This window comes from Solanum verrucosum, unplaced genomic scaffold (genome assembly GCF_900185275.1).
Source record: "Solanum verrucosum unplaced genomic scaffold, falcon-dt-bn FXZP01000268.1, whole genome shotgun sequence".
In the NCBI taxonomy this organism is placed as follows: Eukaryota; Viridiplantae; Streptophyta; class Magnoliopsida; order Solanales; family Solanaceae; genus Solanum; species Solanum verrucosum.
This window is the reverse complement of record NW_026019957.1, coordinates 2,025,704-2,042,843: the sequence shown is the minus strand read 5'-3', so window position 1 is coordinate 2,042,843 and position 17,140 is coordinate 2,025,704. Positions and strand designations below refer to the sequence as shown.

The 17,140-nt window shown below is 30.7% G+C and overlaps 1 protein-coding gene across 3 annotated transcripts; it reads left to right on the top strand.

The window, feature by feature from the left end:
* The first annotated feature begins 9,004 nt into the window (after nucleotides 1-9,004).
* Nucleotides 9,005-14,607, top strand: LOC125814648 (probable methyltransferase PMT20). 3 transcript variants are annotated; one of them, XM_049494118.1, is made up of 8 exons: nucleotides 9,005-9,386; nucleotides 11,019-11,311; nucleotides 11,423-11,571; nucleotides 11,671-11,866; nucleotides 12,360-12,570; nucleotides 12,740-13,415; nucleotides 13,536-13,613; nucleotides 13,975-14,607. In XM_049494118.1, exons 2-8 carry the CDS (start codon nucleotides 11,045-11,047, stop codon nucleotides 14,189-14,191), a joined length of 1,794 nt encoding a protein of 597 aa, XP_049350075.1. In that variant the 5' UTR covers nucleotides 9,005-9,386; nucleotides 11,019-11,044; the 3' UTR covers nucleotides 14,192-14,607. The 3 variants fall into 3 exon arrangements, with proteins under 3 accessions (XP_049350075.1, XP_049350077.1, XP_049350078.1); XM_049494120.1 differs by lacking the exon at nucleotides 9,005-9,386 and adding an exon at nucleotides 10,202-10,396; XM_049494121.1 differs by lacking the exon at nucleotides 9,005-9,386 and adding an exon at nucleotides 10,415-10,845.
* Nucleotides 14,608-17,140: the final 2,533 nt, after the last annotated feature.

The window sequence follows — 17,140 nt, the reverse complement described above, 5'->3', positions numbered from 1 at the left end:
ATGACTGGGAGGGTTCTCTATTGGTTAACCCGTTGTACTAATGTTTAGATTGCAAATGAATTATCTTACATGTACAATCTAAGAAAAATTTAGGAGACGAATATGATAGAAGCTCAAGTATAGTCTAGTTGCTAAATATAGATAAGAAGATAAAATAAATTGGATAGTAGAATAATCACTTACCTTTATTTGTCCATAATGTGCACGATAACTTGGATATTGAGTAGGTTAGCAGCAACCTAGTATCTCACGGACCAAATTGCAAGCAGTGCTAAATTTACATGTGACACAGATTGCAACAAACTATTGATATCCTCACGGATGGTTTATTGGAGACAAAAAAAAAGGTATCAGCAGTAAAAAAAATAGACTTGAAAGTTATATACTCTCACTTTGAGCTATTTTAGTAATCAAACCTGATAAAACCTGAAACCTTAGGATAGTCGTCTTGAAACTTGAACATTACATATGTAGCTATGTTTCTGTCAAGCTAACTGCATGGGCACAAGGGAACTTTCCTCAAAAGCCTAGAATACACCAACCTGACCAATAGTGACAATAATAGAATTCCTCTTGAGCTCCTTAAGAAGTTGGACGGGGAATTTAGGAAAAAAAAAAAAAAAGTGAAAACTTAGAGGACGATGATCCATAAAGCTCCAAATTTCATAACAAAGTTTGATGACTCAATGAATGGCTAATATTGTCTTAAATTGAAATAAACTTAGGGATAAACAATAATCATGAATAAAAAAAGCTTACAAAATAGTTGTATGTTTTCTTCTTCACAGCAGACTGTAAATTACCAAGATCTTTTTGAGTTTTGTCGTGAAGCCAATTTCAATTTTACTTTGAGAATTGCGACCCCATTTTCCATATGCAGGGTATATCTTTACAAAACAATAGTTATAATCAAGGTAAATAGCTTAGTCTTTTAAAATGTTTAGAAGAATTAGTCATTTCCCCTTCAATTGAGGCTAACATACGATATTATTCTTAGGCTGACAAATTTACTTCAAAAGAAGACATGATTTAGTTAGTAGTTTAGAGAGCTTTGTGTTGGATTCTATAATTAACACTGAAACAACATGCTTTTTTAAAAAAAATAAAGTAGTCAAGCAATATATTTGAAACCTCTCTAAGTAAATAAAAATTATATTCCTAGTGAAATAAAATTCAGACGACATCCAACTGAATGACATTTGGGATGATAAAAAAATAACCACATTCTTACATTAGCTAGATTGTAATTATGTCTGAAAGAACTTAACAAATCATACAAAATCCTTACATTAGCTGGGATAATTATGTCTGAAAGAAGAGAACTGATTTTTACTCAATATCACCATATAACATGTAAAGTACCTACCATATCCAACTGAGTTTTTTCTATTCGGAATTTTCCAATTCCTTCCCCACTCACCTACTTTAAACATAGAGGCACAAGTAGTTGATTGTGTAGTTGCGGAAGCATGTCCTCCGAAATGGTGAAAGATAAAGTAATGTAAACGATAGTAAATGAATTTATGTATGCAGGTATACCTATATATACACAGAAGCAACATTATATGAAAATTTAACTTTTCTGACCGTTGTCTCTAGTTAACGAAGGATCAGAAGTTGGAAGCGCACTTTGATATTCGTCATGACCCTGAACTTGTGATGAGGACAGTGTATTATTTGAATTCTGCAAGAGTCGCCCTTTTTTTTTATTCAGCTGTTTTAGCTTTCTGTTGCGATAGAAATAGTTGGTTTCTTTCTGGTGATATTTGTGCATATCTAGTACGACATAGCATATTTCTATGTGCAAGTTGTTGTTCCTTCGTGTTTTCAAGTTCAAGAGCGCATCAACATTGTTTTTCAACTTGTAACACCACAAAAAGAGGAAGCAAGTTCCAATAACAATGTGGACAGAAATCCTATAATACCAACAGGTTTTTCGTTCATTTTTTCTGTTTCGAGAAATCACCAAAGAACAATTGAAACAACATGTGCATTACTCTATTTTCATAAATATACATTTATGAAACAATAGTATCTCATTTAGTTAACAAATCTCGAAGTATTCATGGAAGTGTAATAAGCTTATTGCAAAACATGTCATGTTCCTTCATCTGACACAACAATAGGAATGGAGAATAGTAAAATTTCAGAACTTTTATCAATGAGACACAACAAAAAAACTTCACCTTTACTTATTCGATGATACCTTCTCATTTTATGGAGGTGTGTGATGATGTCGTTTAAAATTTCCACTTTCACGTATGACGTAGAACTCCAAGATCAATTAAAATTTCAGAACTTAGTGCTCGAAATTTAAATTGATATTTCATCTCTACTAAAATATAAGAACAGAGAAATTATACTACTCTCTAGAATCCAGAACCAAGAGTATTTTGTAAATGCACCAAAGGGGAAGATACATTGAAGGAAGAAGATTAAGAAAAGGGAAGAACCAGTAAGGAAAACAATAATATTATTTTGTTCTTTCAACTATATTATCAAAAACTATTGGCCTATCAGTATGATAATTATGCACTTAATAAACAAGTCAATAGAATATCCAAAAAGAAACTATAATTCAAAATAAACATTGGACTGTGCATTTATGAGCAATGAAAAATATTACAATTTTGAAAGTCAGAACAACTACATAGACATATGAATTTCTCCTTTAACATGATGCAATTAGGCAATGAAAAACGCATAAAAATTTATATAACATGCGTATAAGAAGAAATTCTTGTCATAAAACATCAACTTCTAAAAATTAGCTACTAAATAATAAAGCAAGCTTTTAGAATCAAAACTAATAATCAAAATACCATATTTGCACGCCACACACATGTTAAACAAAAACCATAACAAAATTTTGAAAATTAAAAGCAGAGAAGCGCAAATACAAAAGATTTTGAAAGCTGCTCCGAATTAAAGTAAATGCTCTAAGTTTGGAACTTCTCAAAATGAAAAAAGGGGAAACAGGAAGAAATTTACAGTATACCAGTTGAGAGGTCTTTGCTAATATGTGATAAAATATTTTTTTTCGTTGTACCTCTTTTAATTGGATTCGTCACTGCCAAATTGAGATGGGTCTACAGTCTTGTGTATAGGAGATGAAGAACTGGATTCAACATAGGAATTTTGTCCATGCAACATACCTACAACCACATACCAACAAAGCAGCAAAAATTGAAAGCAATATCAAAACAATCGAACATAAAATCAAACAAACAGAATCCAAAATCCCCAAAAAAAAAACCAAAGCTTACGGCGTCCAGTAGATCCCAGTGTAACAAAGTTTAACCAAAATTCCTGGAGGAAGATGATGTGAAAGCAAAGAAAAAAAATAAGAGACCAAGAAAGCAAAGTGAAAGAGGAAAATAGGACAGAAAGCCGGAGAAGAGAAAAAGGGAAGCTTAGCAGGAAGAAGAGAGATTGCAGAGTAGAAAGAACTTTGAAAGCCTTCGGTATTCTCGTCGTTGGCAGGGAAAAAGAAGCCTATACACGTGCTAAACAAATAGGCCCACAAAAGATAAAAGTACTCAATAGCCAATGAAATAGGTACACATTTCTAGTACAACTCATATTACTTTGTGTACAATACTTAGCTGCAGCGTTCGTCCTAGTTGGTGTACAATTAGTACTGCCTTTAGTACAATGAAAAGATGCAGTGTTGGTCCTTTTGAAGTCCCATTTCTAAATATGGGTAATCTATATTAGGGCAGAAACAAAAACTTTAGTTTATGAATTATAGACTTCAGGGGCGGTTCTAAAATATAAGTTTTACGAATTCAATTAATAAAAAAATTATTTAATATTTACGACTTTAGAATTAATAATTTTTTAGTTACCATATATAAATTATTTCTTTGTTTTACAATTTAAAAAATTGTATTTTTTCCATGCCACCTACTGGAATTAAATATTCAAAAACATATTTATATATCACAATAATATATATTAAACAGCTTAATTTTTTTAATTTCTCATAAATATTTTTTCTCTATGATCATGAGATTCCTTCAAAAATTAGTAAAACGATTTATTAGTTTATTATGTTCCTACTCATAATAATTACGTGTATTCAAAAAGCATAAAGTAATAATGAAAAATGCATTTATCCTCCACCTGCCTCTTTTATTACAATTGCTCCATTATCACTTTTATTTATTGCCATCTTAATAAAAATAAAACACTAAAAATGCCTTAAATTAGTTAGCAATTAGATAAATCTATATGTGAATCGACATGAATGAATAGGATGATTGAAATTTCTTCACTTTCAAAGGTCTCGTATCTGAATTCATGAGAATGAATAAATTTTAGTGTAAGTGTCGTCCTCAAAACTAAATTTTGTAGCACGCAATTCAAATTAATCAGATCTCAATTTATCGGACGTCGAATAAAAAAAATCTATAATGAAAAGACATTGGAAAATGATAAGTCTCAATTTTTTCATTGAAAATGATGTATGACGTTGAATTGCATGTGAAATATCTTTGGTACCTAACATGATTATGATTAGCATGGGAACATAAAATTATAAATAACTTTGTTTTTCTTTCTTTTTCTTTTTTTCATTTTGAGTTAGGTTAGCAATTTAGAGATATAATATTTCATCGATCTCAAAGTATTTTATCGTGATTTGCAAATAGCTAAAAAAGTATTTAACGAAAAAAGAGAGGAGGAATAAAAAAGAGTAAGATATTTATACTTGTATGATGTGGTCCTATGAAGGCAAGTATGAGAATTATTTAAATTATTATCATTTACGCACGTAGCCCTGCAATTAACACCAACATTTCGTAATTAAAAATTATAGTGAAGCGGTAAGTATTTTCTTATTATTAATTAAATATTTTATTTTAAGTTTAAGCCAAGTGTACGAAAATTTTAATAAGAAACATTTTATTCTAAGTGAAATTTTTGATGAAAATCTAAATTTAAATAAAAAATGAATATCGAACATCGATAGAAAACAAAAAAAATACAAGCTTCCAATTTCTAAATACTCACTTTGGATATGATAACAAAATTCGAAAAGTCAATTAAATACTACACGTATCTGCATAATTTTCAACTTTTAAAATTTTTATTACTCTTATTGAAATTATTGAATAATAATTGTCAATCATTATTTTGACTATGAAAAATAATACTACGTACTGAACTATATATTGACTATAGTATGGTCCAAAGTGGACAAACTAGTTAATTGTTACTCCCCCTTTATTCTCTAATCAATTTGATGCAGCAGTACATTAGTGGGCCCGATCCCAAAAAAAATATTTTTCACACGACGTTCGATATCTGTTTTTAGGGTGGACATGGTATGATATTAAAAATTTTAATTTATTAATTTCAGTTTTCGACTTTTGAAAAATATTATAGCATTATCATATTAAATTCACTCGGTATGGCTCAATATTTTAAAGTTCGATTTACAATAACTGATAATTATAGTAATTTATTTGACTTTGAATTACATATTTTCATGTCATAAAGAATTATGACTTCAACCGTAAAGTCTCAATTATATCATAGTAATGTCTTTACACATATAATAATATTCAAAATTAAAGAAAGTACAAGTAATTTATTTAGCTATTCAGTAGCATATAAACGACAGTTCAATCAAGATGAAGTAATCAAAATTTAAACATTTAATAATTAGTTTTGTACTAATAATTTATTTTATATTTGCTAGTATTATAATAATATATATTATCATATCACTCGTGTACAAATCATATTTTTCTTGTAATCCTTCTTCAGTGGCGGAGCCAGAAATTTTCTCAAGGGTGTTCAATATTATTTTGTTTAATAAGTGAGTTGAATGTTATTTGTTTAACCTAGGGATTCTACAATGAACGATTTCAACATTTGTCAATATCAAATATAAACAATCGAGTTTTTTTTTCTTTTTGATGTATTGATTTTATATGATAAAAATATATGATTATTATTTTTAAAGTGAAATATTGATAGAACAAATGCGTCTAACTTTACGTAACATAAATCACACAAGTAGAATTATTTTTTCTTAAAAAAAGAAGAAGATAAAACGCATGTATTGATTTTAGCTTTGGGTTTAAAGTTGTCAGCATATATAAACACAAATTTTTTAAGTAAAATTTGGTTTTTTTGTTTTCACCATTCGAGAGTGCATTATATCCTAGATAAAAATTAAAAATACATGATATCTAAATATTCAAAATTAAAATAATGTATTCATATATGTTACTCTATATTATTAAATTGTAATATTAATAATTAAGAAACTTGAGGAACATAATAATGGTGTGTGAGGTTATGTTTTGCTCTCAAAATAAAACCAAAAACGTTGTGCGCTTTGTAGGATTCGAAACCCACGCACCTGGGGTGGAATTGAACACGCTTAACCACTACGCCACGGAAGAGTATATGTCTAGGTTGTTCAACGTTAATAATTTATCCCTTAAATCCAGAATTTGACCTCTCTATATGATGTAATTTTCCGGCGAAGGGTGTTCAGCTGACCACCCTTGAATGGTTGTTCAGCTGACCACCCTTGAATGGCTGTAGCTCCGCCCCTGTCCTTCTTCGAATAAGTTCTCTTTTAAATCGAGTGTCTATATAAAATAAATCTTTTATCTAGCAAATATTAAATTACTCAAAAATTATCTACTAAACGAATATAACATATAAAATTATTTTGGAGGCAATACTACTCTTATTTTGGAGCAGCAAAACATTAATATCATTTTCATATTTTTTTTAGACTTGGGGAATAATTTTTCTATATAATGGCAAGAAGACAATTACCAAAATTTTAGGAATCTCTATAGAGATTTGGGAATTTTTCTGAAAAAAAAAGTTCTAAAGAGACTTTCCCTTTTGATAATAGTTGTTATAGTATTTTATAAATAGACAAAGCAAACTATAAAGTAAGAAACTTTGATGACACAAAAACAAATTTGTCAGTGCTTAAATTTCCATTTCTGTAATTTTTTATTCATTTACTTTGAATAATAGTTACAAATTACAATTACCTAAGTCCTCATTTTGTTAAGTTTAAAATTGACGTTTCTTTTTCTTTTAAAAATGTATATTGAGATTTAAAATATTTGAAATTTAGATGCATAAATATACTTAGAGGTAAGATCATGAATAAAATAAAGACACAAAACACACATAGTATTTGCCAAACTACATGAAATGCACAACTCAAAAAAGTCAAAAGTCATGTGCACATGTTTCATAATAAAATAATAAAAAGAACATAAGGACCATGAAATGAGATTGAGAAAAAAAAATCACACTAATTGTTCACATCAAATTTACAAATTTAATTAATAATTAAATTATAACTAGAGATTAAAAAATACACAAAAATTAGTTGCCATGCTTTAGATTTTACTAAGTGTGTGTTTTGTACATACATACTCAATTAATTTGAATTATGTGATACATTTTTTTAATTCGTTTTTAAAAAAATGATACACTATTAAGTATTAAATTTGAGAATACTTGATTTTACTCTTCTTATTTATCCTCGATTGGAAGCTTTTATTATCATACAAGTTGTTTTCATAAATTCATACTTAAGAACATAATTATTAAAGTTTTTATTTTGTTCTTAAATTATATATTAATATAAAAATTTAAAAAATAATAAGTAAGGAAAGTTGATATTATCACATTTATGATTGAGTAGCATAATTGAATGTGTATTTATTAACTAAATTTAATAATAAAAATTATGTAAAAACATGTGTCATATGTTCATTAGATTGGTGAAAATATTAAATGCTTATCAATTTTACTTATTTGTAGTATATAATAACTATTCCAACCATATACTATCAATAACTCTCTCACTATAGTAAGAAAAAGTCAGAATAATTTGCAATAATTGATTAGATCAATAAATAAGGTTAGAATATATCTAGCAATAATTGATTAAATCAATTAATAAAGATAGAAATAGCAATCTTTAATACATTAATTTTTGGGTTTCTAACTAGAGAAATTCAAGGGGTAATACTCTTTGTTTGACCAATTATTATGCTACCCAACCATAAATAGAGAATCAAAAGCAGTAAGGTGATCACTTTCAACTTCAACTTTTTTATTTTATAAAAAATATACTTAGTTTAATAAATAAATAAAAAATTTAATATTTAATACTTTTTAAACTTTTTTTTTAAAACCACTTTTAGTGTATTTTAACCATTTTATCAACAAAAAAAGAAAAAAGAAATTTATCATTACTTTTTACCACAATCAACATGATATAATCAATTTCAGTATGTTTATCCAAAATATACACTCTTTTCCTTTTAGATTTCTGCGCTTTTTGACTAATGTTCAAAGTTAAATTAGATTATATTAATTTAATATTTTAAATTAAAAATTTAGATATTCAAAACTTATACGAAAGTACTATAAATTATATTTTTTTTGCATATCAATGTGATAAAAAAATATATCATAAAATGTTAGTCAAAATTTTTATAATTTAACTCTAAAAAAATAAACCATGAAAACAAAAAAGGGACAGAGAGAGTAACTTTTTTATCTATAAAAAATAATAATATTAAATTCCATAATATGAGGCTCTGATTTCTTTTCCCTATAATAAACACAAGGATCCAAAACAAGAAAAAAACCCAAAAAAAGGAAGAAAATCTCTCTCTTTTTCTTTAAATTGTAGAATTCATTTGCTTTCAAGGAAGAAATCACTCTCTAACACAACAATAAAAATTTATTTATATGGAATATAATTTAAAATAAAAATATATATTCTCTATTCACACACAATATATATATATATATATATACTGACTCAATATAAATTTCTATATGATTGAAAAATACATTAAACTTCTATTATATACAAAAATATACTAAATAAAATCAAATTTATAGTAAACTTCAAATTAAAACTGTATTTCTGCGAGAGTCTATTTAAATACTTTGCTAAATTTCCAGGTACAAAAGGGACACAATATATATGTGAAAAAAGGGGAGTAACAGTTTTATGGCAATAAATTCCAAACCCCATAAAAGAGAAAAGAAGACAGCTATTCAGAGGGGTAACAAAGCCAAGAATCTGAAAGAGGGAAGGATAAGAACATGACATAAAAATAGTTTGTTTTTTTTTTTAATTTTATAATTTTCTTCAAAAAATAATAATAATTAATTTAAGGTTGTCTGTTTTCTTCTTCTCTGTTATGTATTGTGAGTGTGTGTATATATATATATATATATCTATATATCTCTTCCTCTACTTTTTATCTTTCTCCCTACATCTGGGTTGGTTAAAAATTGAGTCTTGAAAACAAGATTCTGGCCCAGAAAGTGAGGGGAAATTTTGGGTCTTTCAAGATTTTTCTTGAACATACAAGGTACTTTACTGTTTTCCTTTTTTGAGTTCTGTTGTGCGTGTATTTATTGTTTCATCAAGAAGCTGATTAATGGGCTCTACTCTGTTTATGTAGTAAGTACTTGGTTTATATCATTTTCTGTGTAAGATCTTTTTCAGATCATTGCATTTTTTGAGTCATTTCTGTCACTTTCTCATTTATATCCACTGTTTGTCATCTTGGGTTTCTTTGATTTACTTTAATGTTGCTGGTTTTCAGCATTTGGGGTTTCTTAGTTTTGTTAATAAGATCTTGGGTTTCATTTATTTTCTTGAATTAACATGTCTGTATAGTGCAAGATTTGATCTTGGATTGAGATTTGAGTGTAATGTTCATAAAAATTGAATCTTTTCTGCTCACTTTCAAGCATTTCATGTATGGGATTACTGTCGGCAAGTGTATTTGTGTGTGGTAACACATGAAGTATTCTTAACTTATCTTTATTGTACTAAGCTTTAAATCTTGGATTGAGATTTGAGTGTAATGTTCATAAAAATTGAATCTTTTTTGCTCACTTTCAAGCATTTCATGTATGGGATTACTGTCGGCAAGTGTATTTGTGTGTGTAGTAACAAATGAAGTATTCTTAACTTATTTTTATTGTACTAAGCTTTACACTGTTCTTTTTTCCTTTCTTGTATTCATGGTTGTTAGGTGCAAAAATTCTTTGGTTTGGTTCTTTTCTTCATACTTCTTCCCTACATTATTGACTTTAGTGTCTAAGAGGGCCCTCATTGGGACAGCATAATTTGATAAAGTTTTGGGCCCTATATCATGTGGAAAATATAAAGATAAAGTGAACATGTTATGTTAGTTCTAACTTGACCCCTACTTTCAGTATCAGCAGATCTAATCTTATGGTTTTTAAGAGTTGTAATTAATAGCCTGTTTTTGAGATTAGATCTGTTAATGGTCCTCTTGTTTTTGTGTGGATACTAGGATTTTGTATCTAGTTTATTCAGATATCTAAGTATTGGAGTACTAGAGTTTCAGTAAGTGGCTGTTGTTGTATACTTTTTGGTGGACTTCTTGTCAAGTTAAGCATTTATACTATCCTCCATTGGCTTCTCCGTTTACTAGATAGTTTCCACAAGCACAGATTCCGCTTCTTGTAGGACCAAAAATGCTTTCACAAATTGATCTTTTTCCGGTTTACTAGTTTTGTAATGAGTAGTGTAGTGTTTTGTTACCTCTCGGATTATCTACTGATTTTGTTCTATCTCCCTTTCTTTTTGTGTTGAAATTAGGATATTGTTGTGATGTCACTCCTTTTTCGTTATCTTTCATTTATATTGGAACCATTGCATTCATTAGATACTGATTCCTTTCTCGAAAACGTGTTTTCTCCTCTTTGATTTCCTAGCTGCTCCCATTTCTACTTTTCATTATAACAAGATGATGGGTATCATATTCTTAACAGAAAAGTAGTGATTGCCGATCGGTATCATATTTTTCCCTCTCATTTGCTTGATTGCACTTTCCATTCGATTGTTCTTCTTGATGATTCATTTTGCTAGAACAGTCACTTTAAGAAATTTCAAGTGAGAGTTTGCATGAAGATTTTACCAGTTGAAGAGTTGGAATGATTTACCTGGTTGTTTTGCTCTTATGCAGGTAGCTGATAAGGAGGATCAGGAAACATGAAGCACAAAGATGGAAAATCTCATCAATCGGATAAAAGTTCGTGGAAAGTCCCAGTGGCATTAACAGTTGTGGTGCTGTGTGGGCTTTCTTTCTACCTTGGAGGTATTTTTTGCTCTGAAAGGGAGAGATATGTAGCTGAGGCTGTTAACAAGGCTGTTAACACTCCCACGGGAACTGCTACTGTACCTGTCCAGATCAAAGCCGTTTCGTTTCCTGAATGCAGTGCTGAGTATCAGGACTATACTCCATGCACAGATCCAAAGGTATTATGATTTCTAGTCTTTTTATTCTTGAATTTTGTTCATTGAGATATTTATTTGTTATTATCATGTGGTTCTGTCTGTTGTGTTAATAACCTTTTGTTGATATCACAGAGATGGCACAAGTATGGTCGCCATCGTCTTGCTTTCTTGGAACGGCATTGCCCTCCTAGTTTTGAAAGACAGGAATGCTTGGTACCCCCACCAGATGGCTATAAATCGCCTATTAGATGGCCAAAGAGCAAAAATGAGTGTTGGTACAGGTAATACTTCATGCTCTTGAACTTTGTTTGTCAATACTTTGTTCGATTCATTTGTGGTCATTGAACATTACTGAAGCTACTGGTCGGATCTGGCTGCAGGAATGTTCCATATGATTGGATTAACAAACAAAAGTCCAATCAACATTGGCTTAAAAAAGAAGGGGAGAAGTTTCTCTTTCCTGGTGGTGGTACAATGTTTCCTAATGGAGTTGGTGCCTATGTTGATTTGATGCAAGATTTGATTCCGCAAATGAAAGATGGGACAATCCGAACTGCCATTGATACTGGATGTGGGGTGAGTCTTTGTCGTGGAGCTTCTGTTTCTATTATGTTTCCAAACATGAACAACTTCTCCAGCAATTTAAGTTTGTTTTTCTTCTTGGGAGTGTTTACTTGCAATTCGACACTAGCAAACGATAACTGGTTCAGTCATATCTATATTATATCTTAGTCTTCGGGTTCCATAGCCTTGTTGAAGTTAACTGAGCACTAACTCATCGAAGCAGTCCTCGTCTATTATTGACAGTCAAATGAAGAAATCCCTATCCCTAGGCATCATCCTTCAGTGTGTCTTTGGTTGCCTTTTGCTATTTCCGGCCTGAAATCATACTGATTTTTTTATTACTGATTTTGGTACATTATCTCTGATTGCAATATCATGTCTCAACTAATTACTAGACAGGAAAACAAAATATACTAACATAGATGTTTCTCCTGGGAAAACTTATATGTAGAATCTGATTCCAAATTCAGGTTATGCCTAATGTTCCTCCTTCATCTTCCTCTAGGTAGCAAGCTGGGGAGGTGATTTACTGGATCGTGGAATTTTGACGGTCTCTCTTGCCCCAAGGGACAATCACCAGGCTCAGGTTCAGTTTGCTCTGGAACGTGGAATTCCTGCAATTCTGGGCATCATTTCTACTCAGCGTCTTCCTTTCCCTTCAAACTCTTTTGATATGGCTCATTGTTCAAGATGCCTAATTCCATGGACCGAGTTCGGTAAGTGATCTACTTACTTAGGTAGAAGGTGTCTTAATTTTGCATTGCGTGGCTTTTCCAATTTGTAAATAGGGATGTATCCAAATTCATGCTCTGCGCCTAGTGCATAGAAAAAAAAAGCTAGATATTAGCAGTGATGGTTGTACTAATTCAACCTCATTATTTTCAGGTGGAGTTTACCTTCTTGAGGTACATCGCATACTCCGACCTGGCGGTTTTTGGGTCCTCTCTGGTCCTCCAGTGAACTATCAACGTCGTTGGAGAGGATGGAATACCACTATTGAGGAGCAAAAATCAGATTACGATAAGTTGCAAGAACTACTAACTTCAATGTGCTTCAAATTATTCAATAAGAAGGACGACATTGCTGTGTGGCAGAAGTTGTCTGACAATAGCTGCTATAAGAAGCTTGATAATCCTGAAAACTATCCATCAAAATGTGATGATGGTACTGAACCTGATTCAGCGTGGTACACCCCTCTTCGTCCTTGTGTAGTTGTGCCAAATCCAGCTGCTAAGAAAGTCAAGTTGGAGGCCCTCCCCAAGTGGCCAGAAAGATTGCATGCTGCTCCTGAACGCGTTTCTGATGTTCGTGGAGGTAATGCTGGTTCCTTCAAGCATGATGATGGTAAATGGAAGGCTCGGGCGAAACACTACAAGAAGTTGCTCCCTGCACTTGGGACTGACAAGATCAGAAATGTAATGGACATGGACACCTTGTATGGAGGTTTCGCTGCTGCTGTGGTCGATGATCCATTGTGGGTCATGAATGTGGTTTCATCTTATGCACCGAATACACTTTCTGTGGTCTACGATAGGGGTCTTATTGGAACAATTCATGACTGGTAATTACGATTTACATGCAAAAAACTCAAGTCTAAACTACTACAATTGCTCTTTTTCATTGTGCTTGGTGATGATGTCTTCCCTTATTTATAGAATTTTTTTTGTTTACTGTTCTATAGGTGTGAGGCTTTCTCAACATACCCTCGGACATACGATCTTCTGCATCTTGATGGCCTCTTCTCTGCCGAAAGTCACAGGTAAATGCATTTGCACCTCATGTTCACACTGCTTCGTGTCTTAATTGCATTTTGTCCTTCATCATTTGCATCTCCACCGAAAGTCATACCCTTGATTACGTCTTTTAGTGAGTCGTTTGACCCCCTCTCAATCAGAGCGGAGCTAAAGTGTTGTCTAAGGGTTCAGCCGAACCCAACGTCTTTGGTTCAAACTTCAAACCCTGTATTTGTCCCCATTGAATATGTACACATTATTATTTAGAACCCATTAACTTAAACGAATTCCCAGCTCCGCTTCTTCTTCTAACTAAATGCCAAGCATCTATGTTTAAGCTGGCAACCATTTCCCTCCCTCTTGACATAAGTTACGTGTATCGTGCAGATGTGAAATGAAATATGTTCTTCTGGAAATGGATCGTATTTTACGGCCCAATGGATATGCTATAATCCGAGAATCCAGCTATTTCGTAGACGCTATAGCTACTATGACTAAGGGAATGAGATGGAGCTGTCGTAAGGAAGAAACGGAATACGGCGTAGAGAAGGAGAAGATATTGATTTGCCAGAAGAAGTTATGGTATTCAAAGCAAAATTCATGAAGAACTTTGAACATCATACCATAAAACACAATTGCTGATAATGGAGAGAAAAAGTTATATATTTAAGATTGGCATCATAGGAGATAAGTAAGTCCACACAGCTCATATATTATATATATATTTTGTTAAACAAATCATTGGAAATTGAGATTTTGAATTGAAGAATCAATAGCCAAAAATTAACCATATGCTAATATTATGATGGCCTGTTCATGCAATATATTCTTTGTAATGCCCAAAGCTTTTGCTTTGTGCACCAGCTGGCCCTCGGAGATTTCTCGATTATAAAAAACGGAGTGTTGTACTCTTTTTGGTTGTATTCTATTTTATTTTATTTTTTGGGGGAAAAAAACATTGCAGCTCCTTATGTACCTAGTTAGATTTGTTCATTTTGAAGACTTCTTGGATGTAATAATTGAAGTTCAATTTTTCGTGTCAAAGTGCTTCTATCTAGCTCATTAAAAGTAGTAGTATTTTACATGGTGTTCAATTTTTTAGTGTCACTTTTTCGGATTCTGTGAATGCGAGATGTATTGTGCACTAAATTGGTTTTTTATACTTGCACTTGTGATCATTATGCTTGTGAGTTTCCCAAATTAATGAATTCATTAATAGTTACATCATTAAATTATTTTTGTGTTATGTTAATTTTGGATTATTATTCTAGATCTTGAGGATAATTAGTTCAATAATAGTCTAAATATAAGATATTTTTTATACATAGGGACTAAAATTTACATAATTGTTTACAAAAATATCATCCACTATATTTAGAAGAGACCTCAAGGGTATTTTTGTTATTTTATTTTTTGCAGGGATAACGTACCCTTATCTAAATAAACTTGATATAATTTATCCCAAAAAGAATTGATAAGACAATACTTATATTTTATTTCAAAATTATCTATATTTGTCCAACATACTAATATGTCCCTTTTAAAAATCTTTCACAATGCTATTTTTTTATCGAGGAAATTTAATTGATCACTTTATACTGGTTGAAAAATTTGACACACACTCGTTAATATTTTTAAAAGAGTTTGACCAATATGCCCTTGCTTATGTGGGTAAGCCACTTGTATGTATCCTATTCTCTTTCACTATTTTGAGCAATTGTTGAATTTGTTTGAACCTTGAGATGACAAGATTGATTATTATATACAAAGGGATTCAACAAATTGATGTTTGACTAATGGAGACTTGCTTTAGTTGTTTGATGTTTGAGTAGTGTGAAAGTTAAGTAAGAACGTTAGTAGTATTTATCAAATAACAAAAATCAACTTTGAGATCATTTATTGGCCAAAAATGGAATCCACCAAACCCCTAAACAAGTCCAAAAGCTTCTATAAAATAAAAGGACTTCACACTCTACTCTTTTCGATCGATAATTGATATCTGCTTTAGAATCTCAACTAATTTGAATGGAAGAAGTAATTCAAATAGTCATCACATAAACTAAAATAGTTGATAGATGTGTATACATTATGTACAATATCTTTATAATCGTACATATATGAATATAAATATTTGTATAATATATACATTACTGTGTAATATTGTATAATTTATGTATACCTGCTAGGAAAAGTAAATATTGATTTGATCAGTTATTTGTGTAAAGATTTCATTCGGGTTCGCATGCCCATCAAAAAGAAACTCTTCGCATTAGAAGTTTTTTTTTTATTAATCTTATGATTCGAACTCGAGACTTCTGATTAAGAATAGAATGATCTTATCTATTCTATCACTTTGGTGGCATCCAAAACAACTGATTGGGCTCTTCTGGTCCATTTCTCTACATCCACTAGATTAGATTCCAAAAATGTGCTTTGGTCTTTTCTTTTAACCCATTGTTTAGATCTTAGTGTTATCAAGAAATAATTCTACCCAACAAAAGTTTGTCCTCGTAGGGATGACAACGGGGCAGGTTAAATCATAAATAGGATGATTAAAGAGAGTTTTTTTGTCATCTTCACCCACCTCACCTTGTTTTCCCCCCGCCCCATTCTCGATTGATAATTAAGTCATTATTGAAGATTATAAATATCTGTTGAAAGCGAAAATGACAAATCATAAATAGGATGATTAAAGAGAGCTTTTTGTCATCTTCACTCACCTCACCTTGGTGGCTTGGTACCCTTATCCCAATCTCGATTTATAATTAGATCATTATTAAAGATTATAAATATTTGTTGAAAGCGATTCGTTAAGTGTTTGTTATTGATATTATCTCTATTATGTACAAATTTGACCTATTTGAAGATGGATGACTAATTGTTAAGACTACCACAACTACTAATTCAAGACGTACATCTAATTGGATCGAAGTTAAAATCTTGAATATGAAATTTGACACATAAATATGAGTATGAAGTTGGGCTCGTATATCAGATATTAAACTTTTATTTCAAAAGAAACATTACAATGGATATATGATATATATTAATGACATTGATTTTTCTATTTATAATTTTTACCTAGGAGAAAGAAAAAAATTGGGTTTGAAATTTGTCAATATTAAATAAATTTTTTTTTATTATATTGATATTTCGCCTTTAGATGAGATTCTTAATTTTTTATTTATACCTATTGAACTTATGTCTAGTGAATATAATTAGGTTCTTTAAAAATTGAAGTTATATTTTAAAATAACTTATGGAATTTTTTACTTTTCTTTCACATTTTGACGTGAAATTTATCTAAAGTATACACTTCATCTTTAAAAACTTGCTAGATTAGACACCAATCAATCTACCCGTTTGTTTAACTTACTCTTTATTAGGAGAGTCAAATACACCTCTCTTTTATAAAGACTCGGCATTCTTACTAATGTTTATCACACCATTACACTTAGCATGATTTCATATACATATTATTTGTTTTGGCCCAACAAATCTCATAATTTTTTCTATTACTTAATATCACATTCAAATCTCAAAATCGTGATTA

Bases quoted from the DNA above. Each gene is read 5' to 3' on its own strand.
- LOC125814648 (XM_049494118.1), top strand. From the start codon at position 11,045: ATGAAGCACAAAGATGGAAAATCTCATCAATCGGATAAAAGTTCGTGG. The intron at 11,572-11,670 runs GTAATACTTCAT...ATCTGGCTGCAG, and splicing joins AAAAATGAGTGTTGGTACAG to GAATGTTCCATATGATTGGA. The intron at 13,416-13,535 runs GTAATTACGATT...ACTGTTCTATAG, and splicing joins ATTGGAACAATTCATGACTG to GTGTGAGGCTTTCTCAACAT.